The sequence below is a fragment of the Ochotona curzoniae genome, unplaced genomic scaffold (genome assembly GCF_017591425.1).
Source record: "Ochotona curzoniae isolate NIBS_2020 unplaced genomic scaffold, NIBS_Ocur_1.0 contig_908, whole genome shotgun sequence".
Lineage (NCBI taxonomy): Eukaryota > Metazoa > Chordata > Mammalia > Lagomorpha > Ochotonidae > Ochotona > Ochotona curzoniae.
In genome coordinates, this window is record NW_024466607.1 from 15,877,962 (window position 1) to 15,905,377 (window position 27,416).

Sequence of the window (27,416 nt, forward strand, 5' to 3'; positions counted from 1 at the left end):
AAGCCATCAACTCATGCAAGTTTGCTTTGATAGCCCAAGAGGAGGAGCTGCTGTAGAGCAGAGGGAAAACTACAACCCCCAGCAGGCCACACGAACTGAGACAGGAAAACGCACCCTTCTATTGGATGGCGGCGAACAGCGTGCCCTTTTCGCCCCGCCCCAGGAGGCAATCTCCGCGCGGGGCATGGCGGGAGTTCAGTCTACGGGATCGGCTGCTGTACTCCATCTCCCGGCGGGCCGCGCGGTGAAGGCGGTGGCGCGGGGCCTTTGTGGAAACAGCGGCCCGGCCGGGAGGAAGTTCCGGTTTTCCGAGGCGCTTGGTCGGCGGTGGCGGCTGAAGAGAAGGAGGAGCGGGCCTCGGAGGCTACGCTGCCTCGGTGAGGACCCGTTGCGGGAGAGGGCGTGCCGGAACCTGCCGGGCGTCGGGGGGAAGGAGCCAGCGGACGGGGCCAGGGCGGACGGCTTTGGACCTGCGCGGCCTGAGGCTGCGGCTTCCGTGTGGCGCGGGGCGGCCGCGGCCTCGGTGCGAGAGACGGGAGCCCAGCGGCGGTGTGGTGAGGGAGGCGCTGCCGGAGCAGGAACGAACGTCTCGGAACGGTCCGTGGGCCCTGGGCGGGGCCCGGCTCGCCGGTCGAATTACCGGTCCCGCGGCTAGCGGGCGTCGGAGTGGCCAGCTGAGGGGGCTGAGGCCGGGCGCGCTTGGTGGCGGCTGCTCGGGGGCTGCTGGTCGGGCGGGTTCTTTTCTTCTTGCCTGCTGTCGGCTTCTGGTTCAGTTCTGAGGTATCACGAGGGAGCGATCCCTCCTCAGAGGCGGGTGGGCCGCATTGGCCGAGAGCTAGGAAGGCGCCTGGGCGGCGAGGTGGGAGCAGTCTGGTGGTCTGGTGGGTTCTTCTCCCTTTGGGCCAGTGTGAGAGGAGTGAGATGTTTTTTTCCCACGTGAATTCCTTTCGGCGTTGTTTTTTTTTTTTTTTTCCTCCTTCTGCTAACTTTAGAATTCATGTTATGCTTACGGGTCCAACTCTGCAGCTGCATTTTATTTTTCAGTAATAATAAAAAGGACACCCCCATGTTTTGCGGGGGTCACACATTGTGAGGATAGGGGTTTGTGTGTGTGTTGCACGTTGTGGATTTGTTCGTGAAGGTCAGAGTGGCTGGATGTAACTGAAGGGAGTTGAGTCGGCTCTGATGCGCTTGGTCACCTGGTTTATTTTCTGAACTCTGGATTGTGTCCTGTTAGTTTCCAACTTCCTGTTGTGTAATGCCCCCGATGTCAGTGATTGAAATAGGTTGCCATCACCAAACTCGAGATTTGTAGGGAGAGGTATGAGGAGCAGGGGAGACGGAGAGAGAACGGGTTGATTCGCCGTTCACATTTGGGTAAAACGCAGAGAGGAGCATGTGAATCGTGTCCAGGTCGGTAGCCAGGCAGGTATCTAACCAAAAGATAAGGATCCTCTAGGACCCTAACATCGTGTGGCTTTTCAAAGAAGCATTGTGTCTAGACTTGCTGCAGAAGTTTGGAGATGATGCTTTTGTGACAATATGTTTAAATGTTTGAATTGATACTAATGATCTGATTAAGAATTGACATATTGGGGGCCCGGCGGCGTGGCCTAGCTGCTTAAGTCCTCACCTTGCATGCGCTGGGATCCCATATGGGCACTGGTTCTAATCCCTGCAGCTCCACTTGCCATCCAGCTCCCTGCTTGTGGCTTGGGAAAGCAGTCGAGGACGGCCCAAAGCCTTGGGATGCTGCACCCGTGTGGGATACCCAGAAGAAATTCCTGGCTCCTGGCTTTGGATCAGCACAGCACTAGCCATTGCAGTCACTTAGGGAGTGAATCATTGGACAGAAGATCTTCCTCTCTGTCTCTCCTCCTCTCTGTATATCTGACTTTCCAATAAAAACAAAACAAAATAAAAAACTTAAAGAATTGGCTTGGAATTAAAACTATTGGTAGACTTTTTCCCCTAGCTATATTCCAAGTATGTGGAATTAAATTTTCTGTTAGCTTCCCACAACGTGTTCATCCATCTCCCTTGCTTAGTTAACAGACTTCAGTTGAATGCCTCTTTGGTAACCCTGTTACCCTGTGGGACTCTGTAGCAGATAGCTGTTGAGCCCCTCAAATCTGATAGGGATGTAATCTCTGCCCCCAGCACAACTTTATTGACATTGAACAAATTACCTTCTCTCTGTGCCTCAGTGTCCTCATCTGAAATGAGTTAATAAATAGAGCCACTTTGTAAATTTTGTGAAATTGGCATAATGTGTAATGTCCTTACCATGCCTGGTTGGGCTGAAAATGCTCACTAAATATATTCTACTACCATGTATCTATTTATTAAAGATTTATTTTTATCTATTTGAAAGGCAGATTTTCAAAGAGCAAGTGAGATAGGATCTTCCTTTAACCAGTTGACTTCCCAGATAGTTGTAACTGCTGCAGCTGCGTCAGGCCAAAGCCAGGAGCTGAGGACTCCATCATGCCATCTTCTGCTGCTTGTCCCAGGTGAGTTAGCAGGGCGTTGGATCAGCAGTGAAGCAGCAGGAACCTGGACCTGGCACTCCCATGGGATGTTAGTGTCATAGGTGACGGCCTACTGAGCTGTGCCACAGCTCTAGCCCCTGTGACTTTTTTAATGAAGGGGTTAGTTGAGATAAAACTCATGCATTATGGCATTTTATCTAAGTAAGATGAATCACCCATTCCTTTTTTTTTTTTTTTTTTTTAAAGATTCATTTTTATTATTTTTTTATTGGAAAGGCGGATATACAGAGAGCAGAGAGACAGAGGAAGATCTTCCGTCCGATGATTCACTCCCCAAGTGAGCGCAACGGGCCGATACTATGCCGATCCGAAGCCAGGAGCCTCTTCCGGGTCTCCCACGCGGGTGCAGGTTCCCAAAGCTTTGGGCTGTCCTCGACTGCCTTCCCGGGCCACAGGCAGGGAGCTGGAAGGGAAGCGGGGCTGCCGGGATTAGAACCGGCGCCCATATGGGATCCCGGGCGTGCAAGGCGAGGACCTTTAACCACTTGCGCCACCGCGCCGGGCCCCACCCATTCCTTTTTGATAATTTTCTTTTTAAGAGCTTATAGTATTTAAAAAATATATATTGCAGCAAAATTTTTATTTTAAATAATTCTGGACCCGGTGTGGTAGCCTAGCAGCTTCTTGCCTTGTACTGGCCGGGATCTCATATGGTGCTGGTTGTAATTCTGGCAGCCCCACTTCCCATCCAGTTCACTGCTTGTGATCTGGGAAAGCAGTCAAGGACAGCCCAAAGTCTTGGGACCCTGCGCCCTCTAGGAGAGCTGGAAGAGACTCTAGAATCCTGGCTTTGGATCAGTTCAGCTCCAGCCGTTTTGGCTACTTTTGGGAGTGAATCATCGGATGGAAATCTTTCTCTTTGTTTTCCTCCTCTCTATATATCGGCATTTCCAATAAAAATTAATAAGGCTTTGAAAAGGGAATTATTTTAGTTAATTATTATTTTATAATTACATAATTATTTAATAATTCTTATTTATTTTTAAGAATTTAAAAAGGATTTTATTTATTTTTATTGGAAAGGCAGACATACAGAGAGGAGGAGAAACAGAGAGGAAGATCTTCTGTCTGATGATTCACTCCCCAAGCGACCAAAGCTTCTGGAGCTGAGTGAATCTGAAGCCAGGAGCCAGGAGCTTCTTCTGGGTCTCCCATGTGGGTGCAGGGTTCCAAGTCTTTGGGCTGTCCTCGACTGATTTCCCAGGCCACATGCAGGGAGCTGGATGGGAAGAGGAGTCACTGGGATTAGAACCGGCACTCATATGGATCCTGGCGCGTTCAATGCAAGGACTTTAACCACTATGCTATTGCACTGGGCCCTAAAAAATAATACTGCAGTTCATAAATCACTGACATTATATTCTTTTTTATAGATTTTTTTTTTTTTAAAGATTTATTTATTTGTGTTGGAAAGTCAGATATACAGAGAGGAGTAGAGACAGAGAGGAAGATCTTTGTCTGATGATTCAGTCTCAAATGACTGCAATGGCTGGTGCTGTGCTGATCCAAAGCCAGGAGCCAGGAACTTCCTCCAGATCTCCCACATGGGTGCAAGGTCCCAAAGCTTTCCCAGGCTACAAGCAGGGAGCTGGATGGCAAGTGGAGCTGCAGGGATTAGAACCAGTGACCATATGGGATCCCAGCACATTCAAGGTGAGGACATTAGCTGCTATACCACCACGCAAGGCCCAACGTTTTTTATATATATAATATATATATGTATGTTTTTTTAAAATTTAATTAAATTAATTAATTAATTTTTTTCCCAGTGTGCAAAGCCGTATTTAACAGAGTAAGAGAGAGGTTTCCTGCCATAGTGACAGGAGGGGGCTCCAAGGGAGGAAAAACAGATTAAAACACTGTAACCATTAAGCAAGGAATTCTCCATTTCTTCTGTTTCTAGCTCTTGGTAACTTCTGTTATACTTTGTTTCTCTGTAAATTTACCTGTTCTGGGCATCATTTAGAAATGGAATCCTGCAGTATTTATCCATCCTTTGCATCTGGTTTGTTTGACTTAGCATGATTGCTTCGAAGTTCATCAACTTTATAGCATGTGTTAAAACCTCATTCTTTCTTATGGCTCAGTAATGTTTTCTGTTATATGGATCTCATTTATTTTCCTTTCATCTGTGTGGAGAGTTGGGTAGTTTCTTTTTGACTGTTGTGAATAATGCTATTGTGAACATTTACACCCTGTACAAATACCTCTTTGAATCCCTGTTTTCAGTTCCTTTGGGTACATGCCCAGAAATGTAATTGCTATATGGTAGTTCTATGTAAATCTTTAAAAAAGACTTATTGAAACATTTCTTTTAAAGATTTATTATTATTTTAATTGGAAAGTCAGAATTATATAGAGAAGCAGAGACAGACCTGTCTGCTGATTCAGTATGTGGCTGCAACGCCATTTGCTGAACCGATTAGGAGCTCACAGCTTCTTTTGGGTCTCCTGTTTGGGTGCAGGTTCCCAAGGCTTTGGGCCACCCTCTACTGCTTTCCCAGACCACAAGCAGTGAGCTGGAAGGGAAGTGGAGCAGCCTGGTCATGAACCTGGTATGTGCAAGGCAAGGACTTTAGCCGCTAGACCTGCACCAGGCCCGAAAAGCATTGTTAGGGAGGGAGACAGATGGACAAGCAAAGATGAAGCCAGGATCCACAAGTTTGATTCAGATCCCCTGTGTGGGTGTAAGAGTCCAAGGACTTGAACCATCTGCTGCTTTTCCCAGGCAAAGTAGCAAGAGTTGGATCAGAAGTGGAGCAACTGGAACTCATACCGCTGCCCGTTGTGACATATGGCATTGTGCTAGAGGTTTTTTTTTTTTTTTTAAAGATTTATTTTTATTATTTTTTCATTGGAAAGGTGGATATACAGAGAGGAGAGACAGAGAGGAAGATCTTCCATCCGATGATTCACTCTCCAAGTGAGCACAATGGCCGATGCTATGCCGATCTGAAGCCAGGAGCCTCTTCCGGGTCTCCCACGCGGGTACAGGGTCCCAAAGCTTTGGTCCGTCCTCGACTGCCTTCCCGGGCCACAGGCAGGGAGCTGGAAGGGAAGTGGAGCTGCCGGGATAGAACCGGCGTCCATATGGGATCCCGGGCGTGCAAGGCGAGGACCTTAACCACTGTGCCACTGCGCTGGGCCTGTGGCTAGAGGTTTTAATCGTTAACGCTGCAACATGGACTTTTTAAATTTGTGAGGCAGTTAGAGATCCTTTTTTTTTTTAAGATTTATTTTATTTTTTATTGCGAAATCAGATATATACAGAGAGGAAGAAAGACAGAAAAATATCTTCCATCCAATGATTCACTCCCCAAGTGACCACAACAGCCGGTGCTGCTCCAATCTGAAGCTAAGAGCCCAGATCCTCTTCTGGATCTCCCACTCGTGTGCAGGGTCCCAAGGCTTTAGGGCGTCCTTGACTGCTTTCCCAGGCCACAGGTAGGGAGCAGGATGGGAATCTGGGCTGGGGGATTTGAACCGCGCCCATATGGGATCCCAGCGCATACAAGGTGAGGACTTTAGCTGCTAGTCCACTGAGACACGCCCAGGACTGTTTTAGGAAGACAAAGAGACTGTTAGGATGCAGTGGGATCTGCCAGCCAAGAAGAGAAGCTTCACCAGGGCAACCTTGCCAACTGCTCAGTGTTCGAATTTCCCTGTTCAAGAACCACCAGAAAGTAAATTTCTCTTGTTTAAACCATGCAGTCTGATATTTTGTTAGGACAGTCCTATCGGACTAATTTGATTTCCATCCTCTCCAACACTTATTTTCTAGGGTTTTTCTTTGTTAGCTTTTTGTTTTTATTGATTTTTGTTTTTTAGATTGAGAGGCAGAGGGAGAAGAATAGACTCGGAGAGGTCTTCTTCTGCATCACTTGTTGTAACTGAGACCTCTGACATGCTTCCTATGACAATGGCAGAGACTCGGTTAAGACTGCCATCACTGCTTTCTTTCATGGATCAGACATTAGCAAGAACTTGGAGTCAGGAGCCAGAACCAGGCATTGAATCTGTTATATGCATGTCTTTTTATTATCTTATATTTTAACATATTTGTTTATTTGTTATTGGAAAGTCAGATATACAGAGAAAAGAAGAGTTGGAGAGGAAGATGTTCTGTCCATTGAATCACTGCCCAGGTGATCATATGGCTGGTGCTGTGTCAAATGAAGCCAAGAGCTTTTTCCAGATCTTCCCTGTGGGTGCAGGGTCCCAAGGCTTTGGGCCCTCCTCCACTGCTTTCCCAGGCCACAAGCAGGGAGCTGGACGGGAAGCGGGGCTGCTGGGATATAAACTGGCTCCCATATGAGATCCCGGCGGTTGCAAGGCAGGAACTTTAGTCACTAGGCTACCTCACCAGGCTCTAATCATTTTAGAAACTGAATCTGTGGTTGAATTTTGAGAACTCTTTGTACTAGATATTAAGTCCTCATGAAATGTGATTTACAAATATGTTCCCCAAATCTCTGGGTTCTCTATTTACTCTGTTTATAATGCATTTTTTAAAATGAATTTTGTCTTTGTAAGTCAGCTGCTCATTTCATAGACTTTCTATTGCAAATTCAGATATACAGACAGGAGGAGAGACAGGAAGATCTTTCATCGGATAAGTCACTCCCTAAGTGACCACAACGGCCGGTGCTGTGCTAATCTGAAGCCAGGAGCCAGGAACTTCCTCCAGGTCTCCAACATGGGTATGGGATCCCAAGACTTTGGGCCTTCCTAGACTGCTCTCCCAGGCCGCAAGTAGGGAGCTGCATGGAAAGTGGAGCTGCCGAGATTAGAACCGGTGCTTATATGGGATCCCGGCGCATACAAGGCTAGGACTTTAGCTGCTAGGCCACTGCGCTGGGCCCTGCATTTCAGTTTCTAAGAATGTCTTTAGAAGAGCAGTTTTATAAAGTATATTTAAAATTAATTTATTTGAGAGGAGGTAAATGTGAGGGAGAATGCTCACATATGCTTGTTTTCTTTCTGAGTGTCTTTTTATTAAAAATAAATTAATCTTTTTAAAAAAAAATAAAAGCTAGTCCTTGGCCTTCAAGTGTTGGCATTACATATGGGTGCCGATTCTAATCTTGAATCCTGACATGTTCAGGGTGAGGATTTAGCCACTGATCCATTATGCCAGGCCTGAAATGATTCCTTGAAAGTTTATCTTTTTTTTTTTTTTTTAAGTTTGAATTGTTTTTATTGCAAAGCCAGACATACAGAGAGGAGGAGAAGACAGCAGATGAAGATCTTCCATCGGATAATTCATTACTCAAGTGACCGCAAGGGCTGGAGCTGAGCTGATCTGAATCCAAGAGTCAGAAGGCTCTTACAGCTCTCCTGTGCGGGCTTAGGGTTCCAAGGCTTTAAGCTGTCTTCAACTACTTTCCCAGGCCACAAGCAGGGAGCTGGATGGGAAGTGGAGCTGTCAGGATTGGAACCTTTGCCCATATTGGATTCCGGCAGTAGTCTTGCAGCTAAAGGCCTGTTTTTTTCTTTTTTAAGTTAAACTATTTGAGAGGCAAAAATCCTGTGCTGGTTGAGTCCCCAAATATCTACAGCAGCTTAGTGCTGGGCTTTGGCCAAAGCCAACAGCCAGGAACTAAATCCATCTACCATGTTGAGTGGCAGGAACTCAGGTACGTGAACCATCTCTGCTGCCTCCGGTGTCTGTATTGAAGGGAAGTTGGAGTGAGTAACTTTTGCTGGGTGCAGATGTGAGTGGGATGCAGGGATGTTTTCTTTGAGGCCAAACAGCTGCTCCTAAGCTGAAACTTTAAACAGTTGGCAATGCATCCTATGAGAGGGTCTACAGAAAGTTCAAAGGAGATATCTTATGAAAAAACTACATGGATTTCAAAATTTTTTTTACCAAAAATGCTTTTTTATGCTTTTTAAAATTGTATTTTTTTTTTTATTGCAACGGCAGATTTACAGAGACAGATATCTCTCATCTGCTGGTTCACTTCCAAAGTGGCCACAACAACCAGAGCTGAGCTGATCTGAAGCCAGGAGTATGGAGCTACTTCCAGGTCTCCCATGCAGATGCAGGGTCCCAAGACTTCGGGCCATCTTCTACTGCATTCCCAGTCCTCAAGCAGGGAGTTGGTTGGGAAGTGGAACAGCTAAAACAGAAACCGGCTTCAATATGAGATCCTGGCACATACAAGGCAAGGATTTAGCCACTGAGCCATACCACTGGGCTTTTTTTTTTTTTTTTTAGTTTTGTTTTCCCACAGATTTTGAAAGTACAGTTAAATCTCTAGTTAAATCTCTAGTTAATATGATGTTTATGTTTTCTCAGATCAGCTGACCCATGTTCAGTATGGAGTTACTGCTATCAAATTCTGATGTCTTCCAAGAACATTAGCAGAAGCTAGATCAGAAGCAGAGTTGGGACTTGAAATGGCAGTCCAGTGTGGGATAACAGTGTTGCAAGTGGTGGCTTAACCTGTTGTGCCTGGTGTGATGGTGTAGTGGTTAAAGTCCTGGCCTTGGGCCGGGTGCCTAGCAATTGCACCGGGCTCCAACCTTTCAACAATTTTTTTAATGATTTATTTATTTGGGGCCTGGCTCGGTGGCTCAGTGGCTGAAGTCCTAGCCTTTAAAGCACCGGGGTCCCATATGGGCGAAGGTTCTAACCCCAGCAGTCCCGCTTCCCATCCAGCTCCCTGCTTGTGGCCTGGGAAAACAATCGAGGACAGCCCAAAGCCTTGGGACCCCGCACCCATGTGAGAGACCTGGAAGAATTTCCTGGCTCTCAGCTTCAGGTCGGCACAGCACTGGCTGTTGGGACCATTGGGGTCACTAGTAGAGTGAATCATCCGATGGAAAATCTTTCTCTCTGTCTCTCCTCCTTCTTGTATATCTGACTTTGCAATAAAAATAAATACTTAAAAAAATACTAAAAAAAATATAACATTTTTTTCTTTGTTTTATACAGGGTTAGCCCGAGTTGAGTAGAAAAAGGATCTACTTACTGGGACCCTTTTGACATAGAAAGAAATGTGGGGGGATTCTCGTCCTACTAACAGAACAGGACCTTTTCGGTAAGTCTTGTGATTTTTAATGTTGATATTGTTAATATTTTAGTGGTAATTATATAATATGATGTTTTGGCTTTTCCTTTATAGGAAAATTTGTGTGTGTTTGTGTGTAAAAATAACTGATTTTTAAAATCAGAGTTTGTTTAAAATGTTTCTATTCTTTTTAAAAATATTTGTTTATTTATGTACTTGAAGTGCAGAACTACAGAGATTGGTAGGCAGAAACAGATCTTCCATTCCTCATGGCTATGGTGGCTGAAGTGGGCCAGGCAGAAGCCAGGCGCTTCACTGGGTTCTCCTTTGTGAGTGGCAGTTCCAAGTACTGAGCCATCTTGCACTGCTTTCCAGCAGCATTAACATGAAACTGCATATACAATCAAGCAACTGGGGTTCAAACTTGTTCCCATATGGGATGCTGGTGCTGTAAGTGGTGCTCTTACCCTGTACACCACAATACTGGCCCCTCTGCGTTTCTGACATACTTGAGGGACTGAGTATCCATAATGCTAAGTGTTTTATCTTAAAATATTGTTTCTTTAAAAGTTAGACCTTTATGTAAATAAAATATGTAATTAAAACAAGTAAAGATTTATTTATTTGTAAGATGAAAGAGACAGAAGATGAAAGAGACTTAAAGATCTTTCCATTTAATTTATTCCTAAATGCTACCAATAGCCAGGCTGAAGCCAGGAGCCAGGAACTCCATCCTGGTCTCCCACTGTTCTCTCCCACAGATGGCAAGGAGCAAAGCTCTGGGACCCTGCTCAAGGCACCCTAGCAGGCAATTGGAGTGAAGAGGACGAGCTGGGATGCATGCTCGTACTCCAGTATAGGATTCTGGCAGCCTAAACTTCCATGGTGCCACAACACTGGTCCACTTCAGTAACATTTTTTAAACATTAAAAATATGGTTTTTAGCCAAATGATTAATACTTGTTAAGGAAAGCTAGCAACATGTACATGAACATGTATAAAAATTCCATTAATTGGGCCCGGCATGGTAGCCTAGTGGCTGAAGTTCTCACTTTGCATGTGCTGGGATCCCATATGGTCACCGTTTCATGTCCCGATGGCACTGCTTCTCATCCAGCTCCCTGCTTGCATCCTGGGAAAGCAGTCAAGGACGGCCCAAAGCCCTGGGACCCTGTACCCACGTGGGAGGCCCAGAGGAAGCTCCTGGCTCCTGGCTTTGGACTGGCTCAGCTCTGGCCTTTGTGGCCACCTAGGAAGTGAACCAGTGGATAAAAAGTTCTTCCTCTCTGTCTCTCCTCCTCTCTGTATGTCTGACTTTCCAATAAAAGTAAGTAAATCTTTAAAAAATTGCATTAATTTCCTAATTTGTATCTAGACTCTAGAGCTGTGCCTTGCCAATGGCTTATTGATGCCATTTTTCAAGCTCCATTTTAGTTTTAATGGTTATAGGAGACAAAGCAGAGTGGAGGATTGGTAGCCTTCCGTTAGGAATTAATTGGTTTTTGGCTTATGGTTTTTTTTTTTAAATAGATTGTATAGAGCACACTGTTGACATTAGTTTTAAAGCTTTGGAATTAATGGTTGTTGCCATCATAGTAATATTGCCTGTGTTTCTACCTCTAGTCATGGGCTTAACGTGCTGGATTTTAGTATCCTTGAATCTGAGCAAGGGCACAAGTCTTTTTAAAAATAAACATGGTTTGCTTGCACAAAACTGATCAGTTTTGAGAGATCATAAATGCCCTTGAATTGTTTTTTGTGGGTGTGAAACAAATAATGAGAATTTGAATTGGTCCCTCTTGTTGTGGTATTCAAATTAAGCCTACTTAATTTATCCAGTCATATTCATGTCCTGGTTTTATATACTTGTATCTATCAGTAAACATTGTGATACTTGGAAAAAAACCTTTGAAATCCTATGTATGATATATAAAATACTATAAAGATGTGATTTTTATGTTGTAAATTGGTATATGGCAGAGAAATTTTACCTTTGAACTTATGCATGTAAAGTATTTGTATTCCAATTGAAACTGCAGTAACCGCTAAATTTTGTTTGAATTGTCTGCAATATTTTATGCAGTATATGTTTTTATTCATTATTCTGAAGGTTTAAATTGCAGTGGAAAATTTAGTTAGAGCAATAAGTTTAGAAAACTTATATAATGTTTAGTAAAACTTTATTTAATAAATGCTAAATGAATTTTATTTTCTGCTCTGTAGTTTTAATTAAAGTGATGATATTTTAAAATATAAAGTTTTCCAAATAAAAAAAGTTTGGCTTAGTGTTCAGTAAACTGTAGCTTGCAGCCTGTTTTATTAGGAGACATCCATGCTCATTATTTACAAACTGACTGTAGTTATAATCATGGTACAATGACAGAGTTGAATAGCTGTGACTGAAGGTATACAACCCATAAAATAGCTATAGTTTGCCAACTCTAGATCAGTGGACTTGTAATTTTTAAACATTTCAAAATAGTTAGATTGTAACCCATGTTTTGTTATTTTTGTTTAGGTTAATTAGTTGGTGTGTAAGATTGTTTCTTATAGAATCAATTTAAGATGATTGATTTAAGTATTCACAAATGTTAGATAAATAAAAGTATGCTCCCTCTGCTATATGTTTCTTGATATTACCAGAACATTTTTCATTGAACCATTCAAATTTATTTAAAGTTATTTTTTCTACCTTAGTTTTAGTTTAATATCAGTTATTATGTACAGTTTCTTGAGATGCTTGACCAGAAGGGAGATATGTCTTACACAGCATTCCTTTCTTTGGGAACTAATTTGGACTGTAAAGAGGTAAATTGGTAGGAAAAGAACATTAGAGCTCCTTTGAACATCTTCTTGAATTGGTCCTTATTTAGTTTAAAATTATTTTCATTACCACTGTTTTTTTATATTAAATAAATCTGTTTCTTGATTTGTCTCTGTTAAACTATTGAGAACTCTTGTATGGTAGGTTACTCTAGTTCCATTTCCTCTTAATTGGGAGGCTGAGATAATTAGGGCAGTATTTAGAGAGAGTGTTAGATGAGTTTTAATTAGAAAACATAGATACTTCTGCCCTCAATCTAGAATGTCTGAAGAGGTTAGCCCTCTTATAAGCTAACTAGTAGGGTTAGAATGATTTTAAGTATGGGAGATAATATAGTGATAACATGTTATTTTTGGTGTTAGATTATACTTATGACGTATTTTTTTTACTTATTTAAAAATATATATATATATATATAATCAATCAGAGTGAGCGCTAGAAATCTTCCATTGCTGATTTACTCCCCAGATAGTTGCTGCAGTGATCAGAGCTGGGCCCACATCTAGGTCTCCCATCTGGGTGTCAGGAACCAGGTGTTCAGGGTGTCTTCTGCTTTTCCCTGGCTTATTAGTGGGAAGCTGGATCTGAAGTGGAGTAACTGGTGCTTGAGCTAGTGCCCATATGGGACATTGGCATCACAAGCCACGGCTTAATTGCTGACCCACACCCCTTGCCCCTGTGAAGTACATTTAAACTTACTTTTATGCTGATCCACATAGACATGAACTGATGTTAATAGAATCAATTGGAAGTTATCATGTTCTGAAAAATTCATGTACATCATTCTAGTGTTTAGGTTAATGATGCTAAATTCCTGTTACTTTAAGAAAGGATTTGGCATTGTAACTTTTCTCTTCAGCTGAATGACCTAGAGTTGGCTGTATTTTGTATTTTATTATAGTATAGTCTGAACTTGGAGGAATCTTTAAAAGAACCTCTTCAGTTCTGGAGGAAAAAAATGAGTGGATCTTGAGATCTCATTGGTTTTTTGACTACTAAACAGCAAATAACCTTTAGATTATTTCATGTTTTCCTTTTTCATATATTACTACCTAGGATTTCAGGTACCTTAATTGACTTCTTAAATTCCCTTATCTTTGACCCAAAAGCAAAATACTCTGGAGGTTAGGCTAAGGGAAGAAGTTGGGTAGTATCAAAGATTGGGCCAGCTTTCCTTTATTTCAACTTCTGTAAACTGAAAATGTGAATTAACGTTGTACCTATTTCAAAATACATTTTATGACATGAAAAATCAGCATGAAGCACTGGAATCTGGAGTATTAGCTTCTTCCTCTTGAGATGTGCTCTCAGGGCTGTCACCACTGGGCTCTTGGACACTGTTGCTCAGCTGGGACAGGCTTTGAGGCATGGTTATTGCTGCCTTGTCACAGGCCCTGGGGTGGCTATAGTAATAGCATCCAAGTGAGAGCACCTCCAGGCATTGTCACTGTGGAACTGGAATTTATATGCAGCCAGAGCGGTTACCCAGCGGTGAGCACTGCTGTGCTCCTACTGGTGGTTTACAACCAGTGTTTCTTCCTTTTGGGCCTGCATTCATTTTGATTGGGTGGTGTTCTTATTGTAGCTGTAGTAATATATTTTGAAATGTTACTATGAATGCAGCCATGAGAAAGAACTCTTGAAACTTACTGTAAGAAATTTATAGTGCATTAATTTTTCTGATATATAGGTATCATCATGTTGACCTTGGAATTCTAAGTTCCCTGGCTGTAGGAAAATGGAAATTTTGTAGCATGTCACCATTGTTAGCTTATCTGGTATTGCGGATTTTCCCTGTTGCAGGACTGGGTGAAAGCTTTTTCTGCAGCAGTCATGTTGAAAACCTTGTGTTGAATTTCCTCGTGTTCTGAAATGGGAGCATAAAAGTTTACTCCGCCACTTCGTCTTAAAATAGCAAAACTTTGCTGTTTTCTGCAGATCTAGGACCTTGTTACAGAACTCTGCCAAAAAAAAAAAAAATGTTTGCAGAAGAATGTGCTGTGATTAGAGAAGAATATGCTGGTGTGTAGATATCAAACTCTCTGGACAATATAAATAACACTGTCTTTGTTTCTACAGTGGGAGCCAAGAAGAAAGGTTTGCTCCCGGGTGGAACAGGGATTATCCTCCTCCCCTTAAGAGTCATGCTCAAGAGAGACACTCTGGCAACTGTCCTGGCAGAGATTCACTTCCCTTTGATTTCCAGGGGCACTCTGGGCCTCCTTTTGCAAATGTAGAGGAGCATTCTTTCAGCTATGGAGCTAGAGATGGACCGCATGGTGACTATCGAGGAGGAGAGGGACCTGGACATGATTTCAGGGGGGGAGATTTTTCATCTTCCGATTTCCAAAGCAGAGATTCATCACAGTTGGATTTCAGGGGAAGGGACATGCATTCTGGGGATTTTCGGGATAGAGAAGGACCACCAATGGATTATAGGGGAGGAGATGGTACTTCTATGGATTACAGGGGTAGGGAACCACCTCATATGAACTATAGAGACAGAGATGCTCATGCTGTCGACTTCAGAGGGAGGAATCCTCCCCCATCAGAATTCAGGGCTCGGGGCACTTATGATTTAGATTTTAGAGGTCGGGATGGGACCCATGCAGATTTTCGGGGAAGAGATCTATCAGATTTGGATTTCAGGCCCCGAGATCAGTCTCGTTCTGATTTTAGGAATAGAGAAGTATCTGATTTGGACTTCAGGGACAAAGATGGGACACAGATGGACTTTAGAGGCCGAGGTTCAGGTACTACTGATCTAGACTTTAGGGACAGGGACACACCACATTCAGATTTCAGAGGCAGACACCGTTCCAGGAGTGATCAGGATTTCAGGGGCAGGGAGGTGGGACCTTGTATGGAATTTAAAGATAGAGAGAGGCCCCTTGGGGATCCAAATGTTTTGGATTACATTCAGCCCTCTACACAAGATAGAGAAAATTCTGGTATGAATGTGAACAAGAGAGAAGAATCCACACATGACCATACAGTAGAAAGGCCTACTTTTGGCATTCAGAAGGGAGAATTTGAGCATTCAGAAACCCGGGAAGGAGAAACACAAGGTGTAGCCTTTGAACGTGAATCTCCGTCAGACTTTCAAAACAGCCAAACTCCAGTTCAAGATCAAGAAAAGTCACAGCTTTCTGGAGGTGAACAACAGAATTCAGATGCTGGTTTGTTTAAAGAAGAAGGTGGTCTGGACTTTCTCGGCCGGCAAGACACTGATTACCGGAGCATGGAATACCGTGATGTGGATCATAGGCTGCCAGGAAACCAGATGTTTAGCTATGGCCAGAGCAAGTCTTTTCTAGAGGGCAGAACTGCCCGAGATGCCCAACGGGACCTTCAGGTATGTTGATGGAATAGATTGCTTTTTGCTGTTTCACAAAGCTTTCTTAGAGAATGTAGGGTACAGTCCAAGATATTCAATTCTGATTCTTCCTTTGCAAGATTTGTGTTCAGGAGTAGAAATTAGGAATGTAAATGTTTCATAAAAAGGCTCCTCAGCTGAGATCATATTTTTGATGTCTGTTTATTCCTAGATTTTCTTTATGCTGCTGATATAAATGCCCTGTGATAATTTAGTTTGAAAGGATCTATCTTTTGGAGTTACAACTCACTCATACTCATTAGTCTTTCTCTTACATGGGGTGACATAACTGCTGTGAATATCCCTTTGCAGTTAATTAATTCACTTTAATGTTTCTTAAGCATTTTATTCTGTTGTTTATTTTAAATTTGTTAAAAAAGATTTATTTTTATTGTAAAGGCAGGTGTACAGCAAGGAGATAACTTTTGAAATAGGAGAAATTAGTTGGAGCTCATACTCCTTATAAGTATGAAAAAATGCAAATTTCTCTGAATGATGGTGTATGCTTTAGACTCAGATCATGTTTTTGATTGTTCTAAAATTTGGTTGTAGAAAACATCTTTGGCAAATTTGAATTATTTTTTTGATTATTTTCTGTTTCAGGAAGATAAAATTTAGAAACATGTTAAGGCTTTTTGTGTGTGTGGTTATAAAAGATTTTTCAATGTTTATGTTAATGTCCTGCCTTATGATTTCAATATGTACTTAGGGAGCTTTAAAATTAGCACACTTTCATTCTATAATTTAAAACTAAGTTTCAGAATTTAGGACAGTAGAGAATTTGAATTTTTTATCTCATTGTTGCAAGTTATTTTCATTTTTGATCCTGAGTATCTAGGTTTTTATGTTAAAATTTATTTTGCACACTGAAATATATTTGTGAAATACTTCTTCATTCTGAATTCAAGGACCAAGATTATAGGATGGGCTCAAGTGAGCAGAAACCCAGCAAGCTAATTCGATTAAGTGGGGTGCCTGAAAATGCCACAAAAGAAGAGGTAAGATGCCATTGCACATTCTCGCTTTGCAATTTTAAAAAATTTTTAAAAAAGCTATAGGTAAAACCCATATCAAATTTGGAGACTTTTAGATTTTTCCGATTAAGCCTGTGTATATTGTGTGCCAGGCGGTATTATGGGCACTCAGTGATAAAGTAGTAAATATTATGAAGCCTCATAGATAATACAAAGGCAAGCAAAAAAACACATAACAATTATAGGCAATAAACATGCTCTGAAGAAAACTGAAGGACAAGTTTAGAGTATCATCTTAACCTAAATGTATTTGGGCTGAATTTTTTTTTTAAGATTTATTTCATTTTTATTGGAAAGGCAGATTATAGAGAAGAGAGACAGAGAAAAATCTTCTACCCACTAATTCACTTCCCAAATGACCACAATGGCTGGGGCTGTGCGAGTCAGGAGCTGCTTCTGGGTCTCTTGTGCTGGTACAGGTGCCCAAGGTATTGGGCCATCTTCTGCTGCTTTTTTCAGGTCATAAACACAGAGCCAGATGGGAAGTGGAGCAGCTGGGACATGAACTGGTGCCTATATGGGATGCTGATGCTTGCAGGCTAAGGATAGGCCATTTTGTTAAAGGAGGGATTGTTATTGTAATTGTGATACATTAGGGTTTGCTGCAGTGGTGTGACACATTAAGTTGCCATCTGCAATGCCAGCATCCCATTTGGGTGCCCGTTAAAATCCTGGGTGTTCTGCTTTGGATTCAGCTCCCCGCTGATATACCTGGGAAAAGAATGGAAGATGGCCTAAGTACTGGAGTCACTGTCATTCACAAGGGTTAACAGTGAAACTCCTGGCTTTGGACTGGTCCTGCCCTGGCTGTTGTGGCCATTTGGGAAGTGAACCAGCAGATGGAGGACCTCTCCTTCCTTTGTAACTCTTTCAAATAAATATTTTAAATACTCAGTTGACAGAATTTTTAATAAGAAAGAGATATTCCAGAAGACACTGAAGAAGCAAAAACTTACGACTTGGGAATAAATTCAACATGAAATATGCAAATTAAAAAAAGGGTGAAATTGGGCCCGGCGCAATGGTGCAGTGGTTAAGGTCCTTGCCTTGCACACCCGGGATCCCATATGGGTGCCGGTTCTAATCCCGGCAACTCCACTTCCCATCCAGCTCCCTGCTTGTGGCCTAGAAAAGCAGTCGAGGACAGCCCAAAGCTTTGGGACCCTGCACCCTCGTGGGAGACCCGGAAAAGGCTCCTGGCTTCGAATCGGCATAGCATCGGCTGTTGCACTCACTTGGGGAGTGAATCATCGAACGGAAGATCTTCCTCTCTGTATATCCGCCTATCCAATTAAAAAAAAATAAATCTTTAAAAAAAATGGAATAGCTGAAACTAGGACTAGACTGTGGGTGTGCATGTCAAGCAGTGTGTTAACTGCTGCATGCACCAGATGTCTTCTTCTGGAGTCAGCATTGTGGAGTATCTAATGCTTCTGCTTGAGATGTTGGCTTCCCTTGTCTAGCTTCTTTGCTTCTGATCAGATTCCTGTTAAATATGTTTGAGAAGGCAGCAGCAGATGGCCCAAGTGCTTGGGCACCTGACTTCCAGTGAAAAACTAGGATGGAGTTCTTGGCTTCCAGCCTTGACTGACTGTTGCAGTCATTTGGGCTGTGAACCAGAGGATGGACGACCTTTATCTTTCCCTTTTTCTGTCACTTTGCCTTTAATATAAAAATATTTTTAAAAATAAAGGCTTATATCTTGTATTTTTTTTTCCTGAAGATTTATTCATTTTTATTACAAAGTCAGATACACGGAGAGAAGGAGAGACAGAGAGGAAGATCTTCCGTCCGATGGTTCACTCCCCAAGTGACCACAACGGCTGGTGCTTAGCCATTCTGAAGCCAGGAGCTAGGAATTTCCTTCAGGTGTCCCATGCGGGTACAGGGTCCCAAGGCTTTGGGCCATCCTCGACTGCTTTCCCAGGCCACTAGCAGGGAGCTGGATGGGAAGTGGGGCTGCTGGGATATGAGCAGGCAACCATATGGGATCCCGGCATGTTCAAGGCGAGGACTTTAGCCACTAGGCCACCACGCTGGGCCCTTGTTTTATTTTTTGTGCAAAGATTTAGTTTTTTACTAGAGAGTCAGAATTACAGAAAAAGAAGTCTTTAATCTTTAATTAATTCCCCAAGTGGTTGAATGGTCATAGCTGGGCTGATCCAACCTGAGAGCCAGCAGCCCCTTCTAGGTTTCCCATATGGGTATAGGGGCACAAGGCCTTGGACAACTTCCACTACTTTTCCAGGCCATATCAAAAGGTGAGCAGCCAGGACCTGAACTGGCAACCATATGAGAGATATTAGCACTGCTGGAGGAGGCTTATCAAGTTCCAATGTTTTTGAGCACTTGTGCATGGCTTAGATTTGCCCTTATAAAATAAATATAACTTTGGGTTTTATAGAATAAAAACTGGTAGAAAAAGGATAATTGGTGCTTGAATATGCTTTGTGTGATTAGTGTAAATACTATATTCTTGCAGATCCTTAATGCTTTTCGGAGTCCAGATGGCAAACCTGTGAAGGAGTTGCAGTTGAAGCAGTGTAACACAGGTGAGTTTCTTTATATGTATGTGGTGTTGGTTTAGGAAAAGTCTGTCAGATTTCTACATCATATGTTACTCAAAATTGTTTTTATGAAATCACAATTAAGATTTCCAGAAACCTCCTGTTGGTGCCTTCCAATACCAACCAGCTTTAGTCTTAGCTGTGGCTCTTTGTGGATGTTTGTCCACACATGGGCATGGAGGATGCATGTTCCAGTTCTTCTGAGTCCCCTTGAGATGTAAAGTGAGTGTTGGAGCATTTATTCCTGAATATACTTTACATTATTATATAACTAAACTTGCTATTTATGTTTTGATGGTGGAATGATATTTTAGCTTAGTAGGATTTAATAAGCTTCTGTATGTAAAACTTGACATTTCATTGTTTGAAAGTGAGATTTATTATTTTTCAGAAAAATTGTGTTAATTAGTGGTTTCTTGAATTTTCAGTCGTGCTCTTAAAATTAGTCTTCTGACAGCTATTTTGTTGATACTTGTGTATAAATCAAATCCAGAAGGGCTTTGTCTTTGTCCTGTGTTCTGTGGTCTAAACTGAAATTAAACATTTTCAGTTATCTTCCCAGTATCTTTTTTCAGTCTGTAAGTTTTATTGATTCTTTGTGTTTACAGTTTACAATGCATTCCACAGATTTAATTCAGTACAAATTAAACTACATGTCCATTCATTTTATTTTATTATTTTTTTAAGATTTATTTTTATTTCAAAATCAGATATACAGAGAGGAAGAAAAATAGAGATTGATTTTCCTTGCATTGATTCACTCCCCAAGTGGCCACAGCAGCTGGAGCCTCTTTTGGGTCTCCCATGTGCATGCAGGGTCCCAAGGCTTTGGGTCTTCCTCGACTGCTTTCCTAGGCCACAAGCAGGCAACTGGATGGGAAGCTGGGCTGCCGGGATTAGAACTGGCACTTACATGGGATACCAGAGCATGCAAGGCGTGGACTTTAGTCACTAGTCTACAGCGCCGGGCCTCACAAGTCCATTTTATAGTTTAATTCTAGGATTCTGAGCACCAAATTTGATTAGTTTTTTCAACTGCTAACTAAAAAGTTAATCAGGAGTGAAATGCCAAGTCCTCAAAGTTTTAATCAGTGCTTAGAAGTAAAGCATATAGGGCCTGGCACGTTGGGCTGGAGGCTGAGGTCCTCGCCTTGAATGCACCAGGATCCCATATGGGCACCGGTTCTGATACCGGCGGCTCTGTTTCCATCCAGATCCCAGCTTGTGGCCTGGGAAAGCAGTCGAGGATGGCCCAAAACTTTGGGATCCTGCACCCATGTGGGAAACCTGGAAGAAGCCCCTAGCTTCTGATTGACACAGCTCCGGCCGTTGTGGCCATTTGGGGAGTGAATTAGTGCACGGAATATCTTCCTCTCTGTCTCTCCTCCTCTCCGTATATCTGCCTTTCCAATAAAAATTTAAAAATAAATCTTAAAAAAAAAGTCAAGCATATGAAATGGTTTAAAAATAAAGGTGGTCTTTTGAAAATTTTATTATTTGAGAGGGAAGGAGAGTGCTCCCCTCCACTGGATCCCACATGACTGCAACACCTAGGAATGGGCCAGAACTGAAAATGCCCAATCACTCTTTCCATCACTGCTACCTCCTGGGGTTTGTATTATAGGAAGCTGGAGTCAGGAGCGTAGGCAGAGAACCGAAGATGCAGGTAATGAGCTGTAGCATGCCAACTGACATCTTAGCTACTGGGACAAACACTTTCCCCTTAAAAAATAAAGATAAACTTATTTTTGAACATTTCAAATTGGAGAAAATAGAGCGTTACTCTTTACAGGACTTAGAATATCAGTACTCTAGTTAAAAAATGTTCAAGTTAAGAGCTGGAGGCCATAGTTTGCTTTTAAACAGGTTTTTCATTAACTAGATAATGTCTTTAAATGGATTCTGTTAAATAAACTTGTCAAGAAACAATTTTTTTTTTATATACTGAAAAGAACATGGTGAATATGATGTTTATATTAAGTCCAAAAACATTTTTTCTATCATTTAAGGACAAATTCAGGAATGTTATTTCTTAGGAAGCTAGTTTTTTGTTGTTGTTGTCGGTTTGTTTTAAAAACATCAATTCTGAATTTGTGGACCTGTGACTAAGAGGAGTTACGTTGTTGTATACTTCCTTTTTGTTGGTTGTTAACTATTTTTTCATGCCTTTCATACATGATTCTCTGTGACCTGAAGGTAGAATTTACTGGCCATAGATGTTTTTTAACTCACAGAGTAATAACCTTAGTTTCATTCTTATTTCATTAACTATGCTTTTGTTAACTATTGATACATTTAGAAAATGAGCTGTATTAATGTTTAAATAGCAGCAGTTCAGCTACTATAATTTCTTAGATAGTTTCTATTTAAAATAGATTTGTTTGCAGAGCAATAATTTATTATTGTGTAATGTTCAAAAAGGAGCTTCTTAAATTTGCTGGCTTTGTTAGCTTTTGGCAGACCAGAGACATTGATACACATATGAAGTGAATCAGGACTGTCGTTAAAAATAACACTTTTCAGTAATGTAGTATTCTTTGGCAAATGAAAGTATGTTTTATGCGTATACATATGATTTCATTTATGATCAGATTATCAGATCCATGTTACATTTCTGTAGTAAGTAGAATGAACTTCAGAGATTCCGGAGCAATGCCTAAAGCCACCTTATGACCCCAATCTTACTGGGAAGAAATTCCCAACACTTTCTTCTTTCTTTCTTTTTCTTCTTTCTTTCTTTCCTTCTTTCTTTCTCTTCTTTATTTCTCTCTCTTCCTCTTTCTTTCTCTTGTTTCTTACTTTCTCTCCTTTCTTTATTAATTAATTACGTTGCATTTTGTGACACAGTTTCATAGGCTCTGGGATTCCCCCAACCCCTCCCCGTGTCCTCCCCCCTGGAGGATTCCTCCACCTGTAATTTGTACAGTTCAAATTAAGTCAAGATTCTTTCTTTGCGAATATATACCAAGCATAGAGTCCAGCATCTTATTGTCCAGATAAATCCAACAGCTTTTTTGGGGAGACCTTCTGTGGTCTGAAGGTAGAGCTGGCAGAGTACCATCCCGATCAATTAGAAGCCCCAGCACAACATCAACAACAATTTACAACATTATGGAATTAATTGACATGGTATTGAGTAATCAGTATGTTAAAACAATGCAAGTTCTTAACCACATCCTGTGACTACTTCATTGACCCTTCAATTTTTGCTTATACACAGAACCGGCTGCTATGTACCTTAAAGTGGCTATAGGGTACTATTCAGCTGTCTTGTGTCTGTTTTCATTTTAGTATTTAGCAGTTTATTGCCCAACACTTTATTCTGAACTACAGAGCCCTGCATGAGCTAGCCCTTTGCTGTTTGACCTCTTTTGTATGTACTGGCCTCCAGGATTATGTTGTAGTCACAATGAACTCTTTCTCTAGTCTTTCACTACTTCAAGCTCCTATTTGTGATAGGGCCTTTGCCCTGCTTTTTCTCATCTAATCCTCTAAGATTTCATTTGTGACCTCATTTTTAACTCTGTTTAACCGCCTTCCAATTGAAAAGTCACTCCTTGGTCATTTTTTATCGTATCCTTGTTTGTTGATCTATCTATCACCCAGATACTTTTCTTTTTTTTTAAGATTTATTTTATTCTTATCCCAAAGTCATAGATATACAGAGAGGAGGAGAGACAGAGAAAAATATCTTCCGTCCAATCATTCTGTCCCCAAGTGACCATAACGGCTGGTGCTATGCTGATCTGAAGCCAGGATCCAGGAACCTCCTCCGGGTCTCCCATGTGGGTGCAGCGTCCTAAGCCTTTGGGCCATCCTTGACTGCTTTCCCAGGCCACAAGCAGGGAGTTAGATGGGAAGTGGGACAGCTGGGATTAGAACCGACACCCATATGGGATCCCAGCACATTCAAGGCTAGGACTTTAACCTCTAGGCCACCGCAACAGGCCCAATACTTTGTTTTTTATTTTATTTATTTATTTATCTCTATTGGAAAGACAGATATACAGAGAGGAGGAGGAGAGACAGAGAGGAACATCCTCTGTCCAATGGTTCACTCCCCAAGTGGCCACAACGGCTGGAGTTAAGGCATTCTGAATCCAGGAGCCAGGAGCTCTTCCAGGTCTCCACTCAGGTGTAGGGTCCCAAGGCTTTGGGCTGTACTCAACTGCTTTCCCAGGCCACAAGCAGGGAGGTGAATGGGAAGAAGGGCTGCCGGAATAGAACTGGCACCCATATGGGATCCCGGTGCTTTAAAGGCAAGGACCTTTAACCACTTGCGCCACCGCGCCGGGCCCAAGAATGATTTATTTTTTAAAGTTTTATTTTATTTTTGTCAGAAAGATATACATAGAGGAATGGAGACAGAAAGCTCTTCCGTCCGATGAGTCAATCCCCAAGTGACTGCAACAGTCGATGCTGTGCTGATCCAAAGCCAGGAGCTAGGAGCTTCTTCCAGGTCTCCCACGAGGATTCAGGGTCCCAAGGCTTTGGGCCATCCCTGACTGCTTTCCCAGGCCACAAACAGGGGAGCTGGATGGGAAGTGGAGCTGCCGGGATTAGAACCTGTGCCCATAATGGATACTGGCGCGTTCAAGACTAGGACTTTAGCTGCTAGACCAGCGTGCTGGGCCCTCAGAATGATTTTGTTGAAAAATTATTGAAAAACCTGGGCATTTATTGGATTTTTAAATCTTTGAGTTACAGAGAAGGGTAGATATAAGGAAATAATACTCAACGATCAATATTCACGCAAGAAACAGTGTGTGTGAGTCTCAAAGGCTGACTAAAAGAAGCCAGTCTTAATTCTTCTACTGCCCCTAATGAGGAATGAAATGCTGACACATATCACAACTTCAGTGAGCCTTGAAACTATGCAAAATGTCGGATATTATGTGTTAGTGTATAGGAAATATCCAGAATAGGCATTTATATAGACAGGAGATTGGTGATCTAAAGATCCTGTGGGAATGGGGTAATCACTACTTAATGGGGGTGAGATCACTTTTGGGGAGATAAAAGTATTTTGAACAGCAGTGCAGTGTGAATGTACGTATTACTAATCGTTTGTATACTGAGTGTTTTTCTAAAGTTTTTTTTTTTTTTTTAGAAAGTCATATGTACAGAGAGAAGGAGAGACAGAGAGGCTGATCTTCCATCTGTTAATTCACTCGCCAGTAGCCTCAACCACCGATCCGAAGCCACGAGCCAGGGATCCCAGTGTGTACAAGGCGAGGACTTTAACCGCTAGAGTACCATGCCAGGCCCATATACTGAATATTTTTTACAGGAATGTATAAGTATGAAGGAATTTTTAGTGTAATAATATAGTATATGTTTTTCCTTTTTAAAATATTTATTTGAAAGGCAGACTTACAGAGAAAGTGAGGTGTAGACAGAGAGAGACAATCTGCAACTCACTCTCCTAATTCTCAAAATACGTAAGTCTGGAACAGTTTGAAGCCAGCAATCCATCGGATCACCTGCATGGGTAACAGGGGCCCAAGTACTTGGTCCATTCTCTGTAGCCTTCCAGGGCACATAAGCAAGGAGCTGGACCAGAAGTGGAGCAGCCACCACTTGAACCCCTCACTTTTTTATGGGATGCCCACATTACATACAACTAGTGTTGTAACCTGCCATGTCACACGATGGCCCTATCCTGTATCTTGATTGTGGTAAAGGCGTATTAATGCTAAATTCATAGAAGTTGGTAAGTTATGTTTTTGTGTTAGAGAACACCTCATCCTCAGAAAATATAGACTAAAAGGTTTTTTTGTTTGCTTAATATTTATTTATTTATTTAAAAGTAGAGTTGCAGGGCCTGGTACAATAGTGTAGTGGTCAAAGTCCTCACCTTGCACATGCCAGGATCCCATACGGTTGCTGGTTCTAATCCCAGCGGCTCCACTTCCCATCCAGCTCCCTGTTTGTGGCCTGGGAAAGCAGTCAGGGATGGCCCAAAGCCTTGGGACCCTAAGCTCGTGTGGGAGACCTGGAAGAGCTCCTGGCTCCTGGCTTCAGAATGGCTAAGCACCAGCCGTTGTGGTCACTTGGGAAATGAATCATCCTATGGAAGATCTTTCTCTCTTCCTCTGTGTATATCTTGCCAATAAAACTAAATCTTTAAAAAAATAATAAAGTGACTCAGTAACAGGTTTTCTGCAAGTATGCAAAAGTAATCCCGTTCGTGCTTTGGGAACTCATGTTAAGCATACATTTTACTTCAATTCTGTTAGATTGCCTGCTTTATAGGGCTGGGGCAGGATTGTAGTAGTCTTGATGCTATATACATCCTTAGTTTTGTACATGTAGGTTATTAGTCAGATTTTTGTTAACTACCATAACATGCCTAACACAAGCCATTCCAAGAGGAAGTGGGTCCCAGTTTTAGAATTTCGTAGCCTGAGACTGGATGACCTGTTTTGGCCTTTAGTGATAAATGTTCTTGCTTGTAAATTTCCAGGACAGTATATGGCATCACATGTCAAGGAGGCAGCCACGATAATTCAATCATGGGGAGCCAGCAAGCTAATTCAATGTAACGCCTTCCCAAAGGCTCCCTCTTAAGACTGTGATTAAATTAAGTTTCTGTCCTTGTGGAGCCTTAAAGATGTGACTAAGTCAATCTATTAGCACATGGGCCTCTGGGGGATGCTGAAACCAATATCCAAATCTCATCATGCACTATAGGCTTGTTCCTCAGTGTCTGAGTGATTAGTTGTAGGCCCCTGGATATCCCAGAAAGTTTAGAGTCCCACGTCCCTTACATAAAAATTGCAAGATACTATTGCAATTTCTGTTCATGACCTACATACCTCCTCTTAGATGAAAGTTTAGAGTCCCACGTCCCTTACGTAAAAATTGCAAGATACTATTGCAATTTCTGTTCATGACCTACATACCTCCTCTTAGATATTATAAATAATTTCTGATTTACTAAATAATGCCTAATGCAGATTTTGAGCTATGGAAAGAGATGTTAGACTGTGGGCCTTATCCATGGACTCCATGTCCATTAATTCAATCAACTGGAAATAAAGAGTATATCAAAATATGTTAGTCCTGAACACTGTCAAACCAGGTCTGCACAACTTTTTTTCTGATAAGGACCATAGATACTTACAACATGATTTGTGGTCCACATAGCATTATCAGCTTAAAAATTAGCCTATGGCCCAGCTCGGTGGTCTACGAGCTGAAGTTCTCGCTTTGAATGCACTGGGATCCCATATGGGCGCCGGTTCTAATCCCGGCAGCTCTGCTTCCCATCCAGCTCCCTGCTTGTAGGCTGGAAAAGCAGTTGAGGACGGCCCAAAGCTTGGAACCCTGAGCCTGTGTGGGAGACCCGGAAGAAGTTTCTGGCTCCTGGCTTCGGATTGGCTCAGCTCCAGCTGTTGTGACCATTTGGATCACTTGGGGATTGAATCATCGGATGGAAGATCTTTCTCTCTCTCCCCTTCTCTCCCCTTTCTTTCAAAGTATATCTGACTTTGTAATAAAAAATAAATTGCAAAAAACCCACAATCTTTCTATCCTCCTCTCTGTATATCTGACTTTACAATAAAAACTTTAAAAAATCTTAAAAATATTTTTAAAAATTAACCTAACATAAATTTATTGAGTTTCAAAATTGCCTGTGATTGCATTGAGATGGCTTTACTAAATGATTTCAGTGGACTTGCACAGCCTGCAGGCCAGACATTCACTACTGCTAAGGTGTTTTGTTGTTGTTGTTGTAAGATTTATTTGGTTTTATTGGAAAGGCAGATCTACAGAGAGGAGAAACAGTTTCCATCTATTGGTTCATTCTCCAAGTGGCTACAATGGCCGGAGCTGAGCCAGTCCAGAGCCAAGAGTCAGGAGCTTCTTCTGAGTCTGCTATGCAGGCCCTGCTAAAAGTTTTAAAGATTTTATTTGAAGGGTAGACTTACAGAGACAGAAAAAGAGATAGAGATCTTCCATTTGCTGGTGCTTCCCAAATGATCACAGTGGCTAGGGCAGGGCCAGGTTGAAGCCAGGAGGCTGGAGCTTCTAGATCTCATAC

At 42.0% G+C, this 27,416-nt stretch overlaps 1 protein-coding gene across 5 annotated transcripts in view; it reads left to right on the top strand.

Annotated features, from left to right (window-relative positions):
* Positions 1 to 282: 282 nt before the first annotated feature.
* Positions 283 to 27,416, top strand: part of RBM6 (RNA binding motif protein 6) — an 84,051-nt gene continuing 56,917 nt past the window's right edge. For 2 of the 5 annotated variants that reach the window (XM_040994502.1, XM_040994505.1), the window contains exons 1-5: positions 283 to 377; positions 9,493 to 9,598; positions 14,472 to 15,747; positions 16,677 to 16,766; positions 19,285 to 19,354. In XM_040994502.1, the coding sequence (XP_040850436.1) occupies positions 9,555 to 9,598; positions 14,472 to 15,747; positions 16,677 to 16,766; positions 19,285 to 19,354 (1,480 nt within the window). In that variant the 5' untranslated portion in view covers positions 283 to 377; positions 9,493 to 9,554. Of the gene's footprint in view, positions 378 to 452; positions 524 to 9,492; positions 9,599 to 14,195; positions 15,748 to 16,676; positions 16,767 to 19,284; positions 19,355 to 27,416 lie in introns of those variants that run through there. The other 3 variants (XM_040994506.1, XM_040994503.1, XM_040994507.1) reach the window with 3 other exon arrangements.